Genomic DNA, 13476 nt, shown 5'->3' on the forward strand with positions numbered 1-13476 from the left:
CCAAGACCTTTTTTTTCCAGGCTGAACAAGCCCAAATCTCTCAGCTTTTCCTTATAGGAGAGGTATTCCATCCCTCTGATCAACTTGGTGGCTTCCTCTGGATTCACTCCAACAGGTCCATGGCCTTCCTGCATTGGGGAGTCCAGAGCTGGACACACCACTGCAGGTGGGATCTCATGAGAGTGGAGCAGAAGGGACAGAGTCACCTGCTCGACCTGCTGCCCAGTCTGCCTTGGATGCAGCCCAGGACCTGTTTGGCTTTGTGACCAGGGGGTGCCCATTGCCAGCTCCTGTCCAGCCTCACATCCAGCAGCACCCCAAGTCCTGCTGGGCAGGGCTGCTCTCCATGTGTTCATCCCCAGCCTGTGCCGCTACTGGGGGTTGCTCTGACCCAGGTGCAGCACCCTGCCCTTGCTCTTACAAAATCTGATGCAGTTCCTGTGGCCTACTTCTTGAGCTTGTCCAGGTCCCTCTGATAGCATTCTGTCCTTCAGGACTGTCAGCCACACAACTCAGCTTGATGTTGGACTCATGCCATGACTTTATGTGGTGGTGAGTCGTGTGCCACAAAGGTTCATATGCAACAGCTATGAGACCAGGATATCAACCTGTTGATTCTGTACTTAATTCTGACATGTTATCTGTCACAGTGCTTTCTAGAACCCATTTCTGTGCACTGCCCTGATTAAGGTGGAATTTTCGATGTGTGTCTATAAACATCTGTCTCCTTAATCATCTGGAAGAGTGTGTCATGTGTATCAGACATATGTTCTCTTAATGTTAATTGTTGCAGTAATATCTTTAATTTACTTTAGAGTTCCTTTTCTCCTGGCAGGAAAGTTGAGAGTCTCTGTTATTGTCTTATCAAATGGTGCTGTAGCCAGGAGACAAATCAGCTCAAGGCAAGTTTTTTTGGTAAGCTTCCAGAGCTTGTCTTTTGTAACTGTAGGATAAGCACTTATCTGTAGTGTGTAAAAACCTCATCTGGAGCTATTAAAATGTTAACATTGCTCATGTTTCATGATATCTAGGTTTTTTGCATTTTTTTCCAAGTCTTTGTTTAAAAACAAAGCCATTCCATGCTTACTTGGGTATTTCAGAACTGTTTAATTAAATTTCATTTTTGCATAGCTAATTGGTTGTTTCAGCACACCAGCAGTTGTAGATTTGCTTTTGGTGTAGGGCTACCTGGAGAAGGAGACATGGCCACTAAATTAGAGTAAAATGTGGTATGTCTTCATGTGGATATTAATTGCTGAACAGTTCAACTCTTTATCCAGAGGTGGCATATATGCCATACATATACACACCATTTATGTGTATCAAGAAGATGTTGATTCCAGGCAACTCTGAGGTTAACACAATTGCCTGAGTCATTGTTAGTAATGACTAACATTGTGATCTGTCCATTTACAAAGCTGCATTATCAGTTCTCTCTTGAATCTGGTTTATACTAGGAGTTTATGTAAATTTGCTTGTGCTGAAACACTGATATATAAAAGTCCATGGTTTGAGTTTTAAGGGTTTGTATGGAGAAGGCTACATGTGTGATATGGATGTATTCAAAGTTATCACACATTATTAGCAGTCACTGCTTTGGAGACCCTTGTGCCAGCTAACTGTTGGTCACAGTGTCAGTGTGTTAAGCACTGGGAGATGTGAGTGTTGTGGCACTTCCACATCAGTGCTGACACCAGCTACATTGCCCAGAGTTATTTAGACTCCCTCCCCATCCTCTCTCTTCCCCAGATGTTGGCAATTGATGCTAGTGGTTGTGACCACAAAGCTTTCTTGGGTGGCAAAAAATGTTAAGCATTTAAAAAGACATAAATACTTAATTTAAGACTGTAGATCAGTGTGCTATATCATGTATTCGTTGGGCTAACAGAAGCTCTCTCTTGTTTGATTTCACATGTGCAAGGCATGGCACAGGTAATGCAGTCTGGTTTCAATGTGATGACATTCAGCTCTCTGGAACACTGCTGTAAATGAATCCTCAGTGCTTTGATTTGCTGTTGTTTCTCTTTAGATAAATGCAGAAATGTGCATCTTGGTATATTCATGTCCCTACAGTGGGATCTTCACAGAATTTTCCTCCAAAGGCTCATAATACTTCAGCTGTGGGTTCCTGTTACATGTATTTCTGTAGTGAAGTACAAACTTTTGAAATTAGCAACTATGATGTTGGGATGTAGCCCAATTCAAAATTTGGCAGTATGCAGTTAAAATATGTATCTTTGATGTTCTTAATAGTTTCAGAATGGCTTTTACATTTTTTTAAATTTTTTTTTTAGTTTAACTTTATTCTTAATGTTTGAGCAGTGCTTTGAAGATTTGGAGATTATAAGCACTGCAGAATTGCAAAGTTGTTTTTGTTTTTTTTTAAATTGAGGATTAATGGTCATTAAAATCTGATAAGTGGCTACTCCGAGTGATTAAATTACTTTGGTGTTTTGAACACTAAATTTACAAGGCTGGGGGACTCTTGAGTTTTATTTAGTAATTTCTTGTATATTCTTTTCTAAAGAGTCATTATGTACCTGAATATTTCTTAAATGCTGATTTACTAAATCGTGCTGCATATGATTATTGACTTGTGTTCAGGGTATTAGAGTTTACAAATCTGAGGGATTTTTCGTTATTTGATACATTTTCTCCTTAAAAACATACCCTTTCCTGGCTGGCCAGCTGCATTACTTTAGTAACAGCAGCAGTTGAAATGGTTTGGTTTGGATATTGTTAATTTTGTGTAGCTATGGCATAGCAGTGAAGGGTCTATGGGTATTTAAAACAATTTATAGCTTGTACAAAGGAGCAATATCTCCTATTAGGGGATTAATTGGATGGGAATTATAAATGGTGTTTGGAAGGTGAATCAGCATTGACTGAAAGATGCTTATACTGGTGTTCATTTAGATTTCTTTGGGATTTTTTTTTAAGTGTTATTTGGAAAAACAGATACTTTTCAATGTGCTGCATTACTTGCATTATTTATATTAACACTTACTACATTTATTTTCAGACCAATATAATTACTCTGATTCTGTTCCCATGCTTCACAAACATAACATATTTTTCTCTTAGGAAATGTCTAGATACAAGTTAGTGCTCATTTTTCTTGAGTATATGTGGTTTATTCAGTATGAAGTATTGAAATGTTATGGTATTGGTGTTTGCATAGTGGTCAGCTCTTCCTGCTGTATCTAGACTAGCAAACAAATGGAAATTACATTTTTATTGTTGTAGCTGATGTTATTACTAGAGAAGTAGTTCTGCTTTACACCTGCAGATCTGCTTTTAGTACTGAAACACAAGTTTCAGAGCACATTTCCTGCTTGGTCATATGGTAGTGTTTTGGTGGCAGGTTTTTCAATCTGAGCTGAAGAGTCTGCTGTACAAAAGACTGGTGTCTTAAGTGCTGAATAAAACTGTCCAGAACAAAGAACAAAATGAAAACAAAAATCCTGTGTCATTGGATGCATCTTTTTATAAGTGATTTCGGTAGCTAATGTATTTTCCAGTGCAGTCATAAACACAAACTTCTCCAGTGTCCTAATGGTTGTGAAATTTGGAGTATTGAGTTCATGAACCTCTCTGCTCCCTTTCTCAGACTCTGTTGGAAAATGAGGTTGTAGGTAGGCTTAAATCCCTGGGGTTTGTGTCTCCCTGGATAATGTCTGCTCTGGTCTTCAGGCTGGCGATTGAAAAGTGGCAGGCTTGTGTGATAACTTCATTGTATATTTGGGTATTTGGTTAACATTTAAGAGCTTTGAACTCCTAGTTTTCTTCCTCTGAAACAATCATTGATATTCTGTGACAGCCCATGCTTGTTTCATTTGTGACTGCTTTCTGTGAGCAATTATCATCGGAAACGCTGCAGCAAATTGGCATTGTATCACAAATGCTCCTGAATGAAGTCAAACAGGCAAATAATACTCACATTAACAGGGACAGTCAGTGTGCATAGAGAGCTCAAGAGAAAATGAGAAAAATACTGGAAAAGGTGAAGCTTACAAGACTGTAAAGATGCTGAGAATAGTTGTAGACAACTGAGTACACGCTGTGCTGTATTCTGGCAGGGTAGTTAGGGATGCCATGGCTGTGGAAGACAGGGCTTATGGCAAATGTATGATAAACCTTAGCTTTATAGTAAATGCAAGCTCAATATTATTTATGTGCTGACTGGTACATTCATCTGCTATGTCTAGGTGATCTCAAACTGGTGATTGGTATATTGTTTCCATCACTGTTAAATACTGCTTCACTGCCCACTGATCCTAATTTCCTTATTGTTTTCCCCTGAAATAAGGTTTATATAACCAAAGTATCTCTTTGTGTCTCTGCTCTGTAGACCTGTTTTAGCAAATTGAATAAAAAGGTGTGGCTGCAAAGGATTTGAGTGACAGATGTGAATGAGTATTGGAGTGAAATGTTGTTTTCTATCTATGATTGAGAAGCTTCAATGCAAGTATATCTAGATTAAAGAGGAAGCGCAAATATGCGATACTGTAAATAAACAAGGAGTCAGTGGGTGTTAGCCCAGTTTGATACTGAAATCCAACTTAGTTGGAAATGGTATTTCTTTTCAGTTTTACCCTCTCTGCCCTGCCTCCAAGTATGAAGCTTGTTTTCCCATTTTAGCCCAAGAAGGCAGTGTATTTGCAAATATCTTCTACTCTCCTTTTTCTTTCATTTAATCTGTATTATGGTACTTCAGTACATTAATGGTGTTTTACAAAGAGTGACATCTGCTAATCAACAAAGGAGATAGCTAAGTACAAATATATGTTCCTGATGTCTAAGTATGAGCTTAACTTCCTTCCCCCCCCCCCCCCCCATAGAATGTTCTCTAAAAGCCAGTACTTGTACAAAGCCTGTTCTAAGGACAGTTGAGCTGAAACCTACTAAACTAGTTTGTTTGCCAGCAGATGTTAAAGTAGTATTGCTTTAATGAAAACAATAATCATCAGACATTTTCTGTTGGATTTTGAATGGATGGATTAGGGTTTAGTAGAATAAACCTCTCTTACACTGGAGAAAGCATAAGTTCTTTCAAGTCAAGGTTTGTGGTTAGTGTCGTACCTTATTGTAGTTCTTGTCAAGTATAAAATGTTATTCAAGTATGAAGTGTTGCTAGCAAATGACTGACTATTTTTGAGTGGTTTTGTTCATACTGTTCCAATTTACAGTATCATCTCATGAGAATTATTCATTGTAGAGTTCAGATTTAAGGAAGGAAGTGGAAATTATGTTGTTAAAAACATTACGAGTAATTTGTGCATATTTTTTTTCTTTGTCATTGATTTTCCTTAAATACCCTATGACATGCCATTCACATTATATAACTTGAACTATCATCTGAAGTAAAACTTCAGTGAGATGTACTTTAGAAGATTAATGCAATTGAAATTTGATGGGATCTGCGCCTTTTAAAAAATTCCTACCAGTTTCTGCATAGTTTTTTAAGATGTTTTGTTAGTTCTTTGTACCCTGTTTCCTTCAAGAGGGGGCTTATTGGACCTGCAAGATACTGTTAAAAGCTCACAGTTAAAGCAACAAGCTAAAGTAAAAACGATCAATATTTCATTTTAGAATGGTGTTTCAGAAAATTGATTTAGAACTGCATTTTGATGGTTTATTTAATGGTCTTGTTTTTTCTCTGTAATATTAGGATGGCTGTCTGTTCCTCAACCTGTATTAAAATTGCTGGTGCTTAAGCTTACTTTGTTTGCAGCTCTAAACCATGCAACAAATTTAAAATTCCAGATACATAGGTTTGAGGACAAAAACAATGCATTGCATATTATGATTTTATCATTTTGTGTTCTAGGTTGTGTTAAAGATCATTAAACATTACCAAGAAGAAGGACAGGGGAATGAAGTGGTCCAAGGCGTGCTGCTGGGTCTTGTGGTGGATGACAGACTGGAAATCACAAATTGCTTCCCTTTCCCTCAACATACAGAGGATGATGCAGACTTTGATGAAGGTAATAGTTAAAGTTTTGTAAAACTTAGACAAAAAAGAAGGTCTCTGTGGGCTGTAAAGGCCTTTTTTCCCTCACAGTGAGCAGAAGCTTGTATGTACTCAGATTTTTTACTCTGGGTTGAAGTGTCAATGGTTAATTGGAGTGCTGTCCTGAAAATCCAACTTAAAGCTTTTCTGTATAAGGGAAGTTATAGGGGATGAATACAGTATGATATGGACATTTGTTTTAGGATGAGACTCCACACAGGAAGTTACATTAGTTTCCTGTCTGTAATTCATAATCAATTTAATGCTTTTTATGGAAATGGCTGTGTGTACGTGTGTGCATACATACACATCTGGATGTTGCTTGGCACATAGATTGCCTCTCTGTGGATTTAATTGTATGCATTAAGTACTTATTGGAAATCTGGAGAGCAGAGCTTTGTGAGTTTTGAGTGGCTTTGGCTAACTTGAAGTCTGGGTGATCATTTTGCTTTCTAAGTGAGCTAGAATGTAGTATGGGTAGTTTCTGTCTGTCTCAATGGTTTTTGTTGGTCCTAGTGATGTTCTGTTAGTGACACTGTAAGATACTATGATTGGCTTGGCACAGAATGACATCAAATTTATAAAGCAAACTTAAAAGGCTTACAGTTCTAATCTTGATATTATAAGTATACATGTGTGTATTTAAGGATACTATTAGAAAAACTTTTTTAGGGCATAAAGAGTCAGTTTAACTTCAAGAGTAACTAAAGAGGCAATATAGTCAAAGTAGTTGCAGTAGCTTCTGTTTTGATAACTCAGTTTGAGCAAGATCACTTAATCCGTACGTATAAACTGCTTTTTCTTGCTTATAACGAGATTAGGTATTATTAAATTAGTATTTTATCTTAAAAGAATCTTGGACTCTGCTTTTCTAGCAGAGATAATTTTAAGAATTCTTTGCAACTTGGTAAGGTTTCATTGCTGCTAATTGTCTTCTTGTGGGATTATACAGTTAGGTCAAAGAAAATAAGAGTGCAAAACCAAAAAGGAATCTTAATTGTCCTACAATAACGTGGTGCTTGAGTCAGAACTATATTTTACTAAAGCCTCAGAAATATTTTAGCTCCTTCTAGGCTCCTTCTCTTCTGGAGCTCTTCAAAGGATTGAAGTAATCAAAATTCTTAATTGGACCCCATGCTTCATTTTTTTTCTGTAGAAAATGGCTGAATTATTTCCATGTAGCTGATAGGAGAGCAAGTATTGAAAGGAATTTCTCAGTGTCAGAGATGGATTCAGCTCACTGTAGGATGGCTCCCGTGCTGAGCTGTAAGCCTGTGATCTGGTGTGCAGGGTTCAACTCTTTGTGTTTGGGAAAAACTTCCTTCCAGGAAAGTGATTTTTGGTGCAAGTCTTTCCTTTTTTAGCAAGTAGGCAATACTCCTTACATTAAGTAAGGTCCAAAGGCAAAGCTTCCCTCACCTGGACCCCTTAGCTTTTCAGCTTTCTGTTCCCATGCTGTGGCACAGAAAGCAGAGCAAACTCTGGCCAGAGAGGGAAGTGAGCCTGTGGCAGTGAGGCTGATGCTGCCTCTGGCAGTGGGGGGGAAGCTGCAGCCAGGTCAGGGAGCTTGCCTGTGCTAAACCCTGTAAGCTAATTCAGGAGAATTTCCTATGGATTTCCATCTTCCCTAGCCTGTAGTACATGGCTCACAGAGATGTTGCCTCTGTATTCTTCTCAGTGAAATGCAGTTAAATAGACTGAACCACTTAGAAAATGCCAAGTGCTCGTGTTCATTCTGCATTCCCTTTACTAGGGGCCTGTTGGGCTCTTAAACCTATGTAGTAGAGCCTAGAGAAGATGAAAACTTAAACAAAATGGCTGTTGGGGTTGCTTGCTTGAGCCTTTGGTATCTTTTTAGGCTCCTCAGAGTTGTCTTCTGTCTTGCCAATGTGAAAAACAATAATGTTTTATAAATGCCCCGTTTGTTTTTCCTGGAGCTGTGTTTCCCTATGTAAGTATCCTGCCAGATTTTCAAAAGATTCTTTTTCTTCTAGATGCAGATAATTCAAGTAGAGAAATCTCTTGTTATGTGCCAGAATATTAAAATGGAGGATGCTAAAAACCAAAGAAAACAAGGCACCTCCTTCCCCCTATGACTTGTGTGTTACTTCAGTACTCTACCTGGCTTTACATATTTGCACAAATTCAGGCCCACAGATACGGAGGGAAAATACAAAGACCTTGGCACTTCAGTGCTGCTGTCACACAGAATGATACTTAACATTGTGCTCTTTTGTCAGCATGATGTGGCATCATCTTCTGCCTCAGCATAGGCCTTAGTGGTCTCGAGGTGACTGTTGTTAAGAGAATTTGAGCCTTTGTACAAGAGGGTGATATTTGAGCAAATAAACTGTTGGGTAATTGGCAAGACACATTTACGTGAATGTTTTCCTCTTTTAAGCTGTGCAAACCTAATACAAAACACATTTTTGAGGGTGCTAAGAAAATATCCTTAAATTGAACTTGAAATAGGTATGCATGACATTTAAGAATCAGTTTGATAAAGATGTATTTAAACTTGCAACCATTTCTTTAGATATGCTTAGTTATGCTTTTGTGATGGTGCCATTTTGTCTCTTGCTTCTAATGGTTGAGATAATATCAAATTTTGACTATTTGCTGTTTCAGAATTACTTCAAAAATTAATTAAAAAAAACAAAACATATCTGAACTTGTTCTTTTACTGCAAGAACATTTTTTAATGCAGTTTGAATTGGACTATTTCTGAAACTACAGAAAACAGAGAGAGGTTTTTTTCAGGTAATTCTTATTTCAAATGTGGGCAGCCTGTCCACCATGTATGAATCTGCAGGTGTTTTTCATCATAGAAAGTTTCTCCTGAAGTGTTGTCTTCCTATGATTCTTTTTACAAAGTGCAATTTTTTGGTAAGATTTCCTGTCAGGGAAGTCTTAAACACTTAGGCTGGCCTGCTGCAGCATGAGATTTTTAGTGGGGGTGAGAGGGTTCAACCCTGCCCTCTGTTAGAAATCTGTAGGTGAAGTTTAGTTGATGATGTGTGAGCTAACAGAGGAAAATTGCAGAATTGTTGTTGAGTCCTCAGCAAAAGATGCTTCAATGTGAATGTTCAGTACTTTAGGGCTGCACTTTGGGCTTTTGGTTAGGCATTTACTTTTCACATAGTTGTGTTTCCTTATTGCTAGTGCACTTAAATCCTCATAGGCATTGGCTTTATTTTTCAAAGCACTGATCTTAAATTTCATAAAGATACTTTCAGTGATTTACACGTACAACCCCTATTACTGTGCCCCCTGTCTCCCCTTCCCCATGTCCTCCACCCCACAGATTGAACTCTTGTTTAGGGAAAATCAGATTTCTGCTGTAACAATTTTTGGCTTAGGTACTTCTGTGAAAAGTTGTAGTATTCCAGCTTGTCTTACTGAGGGTAGTTTTCTGAGAAGTGCTTTCACTTTAGGGCACTTGCAAGCCTTTGTCTGAGCATAGTTTTGCTGTCTTTCAGTTAAGGTTTACTAAAAACCTTATTTTCTCTATGTTCTTCCTGATCAATAAATGTACTTTTCATGTCTATATATTTCTAAGCAACATGTTAAGTTCAATCCTTTGCACTTTATTGACTTTATCTTCGGTCCTTTTCACTGAGTAGCTTTTCTCCCAATTTAAAGGAAATTTATATTCACTTCTTGGAAATACAACAGTTAAAAATGAAGCATACCTCTTGTCACTCATTATAGATGTTGTGAGACATTAATTTGAATAATTATAGATTTATTTCAATCTGATGTATTTTAGTAACTTAGTTACAAAGCTAAGATGATAAACCAGGTCCTGTGGTAAATCTGCCAATTGGAACTTTGAGACAGTTATATAATTATATATCAAAATAAGTTCTATATGGTTGCAACCTTTTTTTCTTTTATTAGACTCTCTCTGAGATGCTCCAGAAGAAAAGTTGATGCCTTCTCCCCCTATCCTCCAACATGATTTTTACTTTGTTACTTAGGAGGATTAATTTCTGTTTTCAGGTTAGAATTAGCTAGATTATTAAATATTCAATTACCTGTGTTTTTCTGTGCTTTAGGTTGGATTTAGTTGTGTAATCATTCAGTAACAACTAGAAATAACATAGTACGACATTTCCACAAACCCACCATTTTTTTAGCCTCAGATAGGTGCAGTTTCATGTGGACAAAGTTGTCATAACTCAAAAATAGTGCTTATTCAGGGTTTTACTTGGCCAAGGGCAGGAGCAGTTTGAGCTGCTGAGCCTTACCTGCTCTGTTTGCTCACCTGTGGCATGTGGTCCTTGCAGAAGCAGAGGGCTTCAGGTAGAATCACAGGATCATCAAGGTTGGAAGAAAATGAGAAGATTACCAAGTCCCACTATTGCCCAGTTCTATCACTGTAACCCCTGAATCACATCACCCAGGATCAGATCCAGATACCCCTTAAATACTTCCAGGGCTGGTGAATCTGCCACCTACCTGGGCAACCTATTCCAGGGCCTGACTACCCCAACACTGGAAAAAGAAATTCTAATACCGAATCTGCATCTTCCCTGTCTCAGTTTAAGCCATTTCCTCTGGTCCCCACTGCAGGCACAGCAGAATAGACTGGCCTCCACCTCATTACACCCTCCTTTCAGATGGTTGTAGAGAGCAGTGAGGTCCCTCCTGAACCTTCTCTACTCAAGATGGAGCAGACACAGCTCCATCAGCTGGTCCCTTAAGACATATTTTCTAGACCTTTCATAATCTTGTTGCAGTAGGGTCCAAATGGACTCTGTGAGGGTTGATTTCTTTTGTTAGTATTGCTGGAGAAGTCCTGGTGTCATTAAATCACTGCCCTCCCAGCAGTGTTGGTTCATCTGCTTTCTGTAAAGGCTTCTGTCCAGGTTAGATTTAGTGAGTTTTTCTTGTTTTATTCCCATTTTAAATCAAAGGTTTTATCATTGTATTTATCATCTTGTATTTCTCTTGTATTGCGTGACAGACCTTGAACATGCAGTGACTGTAACTATGTTCTGAATAGGCAGATACAATTTTAGCTGGTTTTTTTCTTCTTTTTTTTTGTGTTTGTATAGCCTTATTCTCTTTAGATATAACAGTTGTAGCTCATGTCTTCTGTTGTTTACTTTAAGAAAATTGAATGTTTATGAAATGAAAAAATCAGGTTACATGATATTTGAATTTTATTTCACTAAGGGCAGGAACAGATAACCCAAAAGCTCCCTAATCACAGCCTTGGTTCTGGTTCCAGTTGTAGTCCGTTTATGTAAATTCCTCATCTGTGTTTTTTGTAAGGCCTGTTGTAATTTAGGAAGAAAGCCATACTGTGTAAATGTTGACTTTTCAATTACTGAGTGCTGGTGAAAGCCTGTCAGGTTTGTCCATGCATTTATGAAGTTACACTTCGTTCTCTATGTAAAAAAGGATATAGATTTTTATGCTTGTTTTTTGTTTCTTTATCATTTGGGTGTAATGAGTATGTGAAATAGTCCATAGGCTCAATAAGGTTTAATTTATATAAGGAATTCAGATGATGACGACAAAGGGTGGATGATCAGTTGTTAAGCATTCAGAATAATGTCATCTTATCTTTGATATTTTTTTTATTGTTTGCCAAAACTGATATTGCAATATAATGATGGACAAAAATATTATTTATTATGTGCTTAATTCAATCTAATAAGATGTATCACTTTTTCAAGGTTCTTCAATAAAACTGCTAATCACACCTGAATTATTTTGTACTTTACTTGTCCCTAGTACAATCCCTTGATTTGTTTCCTGAAAGGAAGCTAATACTGACATGGTTTGTGTAATTGTGATGGTTCAGTGGAGTAGCAGGCATGCAGCCTGTTAGATGTTTTGCCGAAGTTTTCATACTGTGCAGACTTACCTGTAACGACTGGAGGCTTTTGTCTTCAATAAGTAAGAAAGAAGAAATCCCAGTAAAAGGCTACTTTGCCGGGCGCGGGCTGAAGTGCGCTTGTCTCTATCAGAGGCGGCAGTGTATGCCCCAGGATGGTTTTGTAATCACAAGTGCTAAGAAACAGTGCTTTTACTGCCCGTGCCCGAGGCCAGTGAATTGTCCGGGTGTCCCCGCCATGGCCCCTCGTGTCCCCCCCACGATGGCCGCCTGTCCCCCTCATGGCCGTGTGTCCCGTCCCGTGTCCGTGTGTCCCGCCCCGTGTCCGTGTGTCTGTCTCCCCGTGGCCGGGAGCCGCCGGCAGAGGGCGCCCGTGGCCAGCGCTCGGCTCAGCCCTGGCCGCCCTCCCGGCCGGGTGTCCCGGGGCGTGCGGCAGCGCGGGGCACACGGTACCTTCTCTGACACGGTGCATGTAATCTTTTGCACAAACGAATTCAGAAAAATTGTTAGAAAGTGCATTGACTATCCTGACTCAGTGTTTTTGTGGTTCTTAAATCAGCCTAAATGGGCTGTGTGCGCTAGGGCTCAGTGTAGATGGAAGAATTAGATTCCGACTTCCATGTGTGTGTATCCTAAAAGCAGGACGGAGCTTGCTTCTTCTGCGGGTTTGCTTCTTTGCTTCCCAATTCTACCACGCTAACTAAGAAAGAGGAGGCAGCAATTGTGATGGAACTCAATGGTTTATCTAAAGGGATTTACACTACTGGACTGTGCAGACACAAAAACTGCACATCAACTCTTCCTCTTCTGACAGTATTGCACAAACTGCCTGAAATGCTTTGTTTACTGCATTTTTGGATTTTCAAGTTTATTTTTACTGTAGGGGCAATACTGTAAAGTGGTAGGTTAATACTTTTGTTCAACATGTAATTTTATATCAAAAAAGAGAAATTATTTTGCTCTTTAAAGTACCATGCATATTAAAGTTTTATTTAAATCAGTTTCCATTGAAATTTTGCTGCAAAATAAGTTAGTGTCATTTGATTTAAAATGCAAAATGTTCTACTAGCTCTTAGCTTTTTTTTTTTTAAGAAAACATATTTAATGGCATTTTTCCTTGAGCAATTTTAAACAGAAAAACCTAGCCTAAAATCTGTTGTAGGTTGCTTGATTTTTTTTTTCTCCGTAATTCGCAATTGCGGGGATATTATTATCATACTTAATAAACTCCCATGCTGTACTTTACTTAAAATTGTGTTTAAAAATATTCACTTACTTAGCCTGAAAATGAAGTTAGAAAAGCATCTGTTTTCACAGGTAGTTAGATGTATATAACTGATTTTTAGCAGCTTTAAAATGAGCTGGGAGATTGTATCCAACGCAGCTATTTAAACATTTCGTTATATGGAAGATTTCATCTTAAAGCCAGGAGTTTTTACTTTGGAGCTTGTGTTCTATCTTAGCTGTATTTTTTATTTATAATCATGATATACAATAATTTAGTTTGTTATATGGATATTTAATATAATCTTGTAAGACTTGCAGAAACTCATTAATTTTTATATGGTCAGCAATATGAAAGCCCAGTTTCTTTTACCTTCACTTTTGGTAAAAT

The 13476-nt window shown here is 38.2% G+C and overlaps 1 protein-coding gene across 1 annotated transcript in view; it reads left to right on the forward strand.

The window, feature by feature from the left end:
- The window catches only part of EIF3H (eukaryotic translation initiation factor 3 subunit H), an 85241-nt gene that overhangs the window by 11199 nt on the left and 60566 nt on the right, over window positions 1-13476 (forward strand). The window contains exon 2 of the mRNA XM_066565882.1: window positions 5831-5987. Within this exon, the coding sequence (XP_066421979.1) occupies window positions 5831-5987 (157 nt within the window). The remainder of the gene's footprint in view (window positions 1-5830; window positions 5988-13476) is intronic.

Source organism: Molothrus aeneus, chromosome 1 (genome assembly GCF_037042795.1).
Source record: "Molothrus aeneus isolate 106 chromosome 1, BPBGC_Maene_1.0, whole genome shotgun sequence".
Taxonomy (NCBI): Eukaryota; Metazoa; Chordata; class Aves; order Passeriformes; family Icteridae; genus Molothrus; species Molothrus aeneus.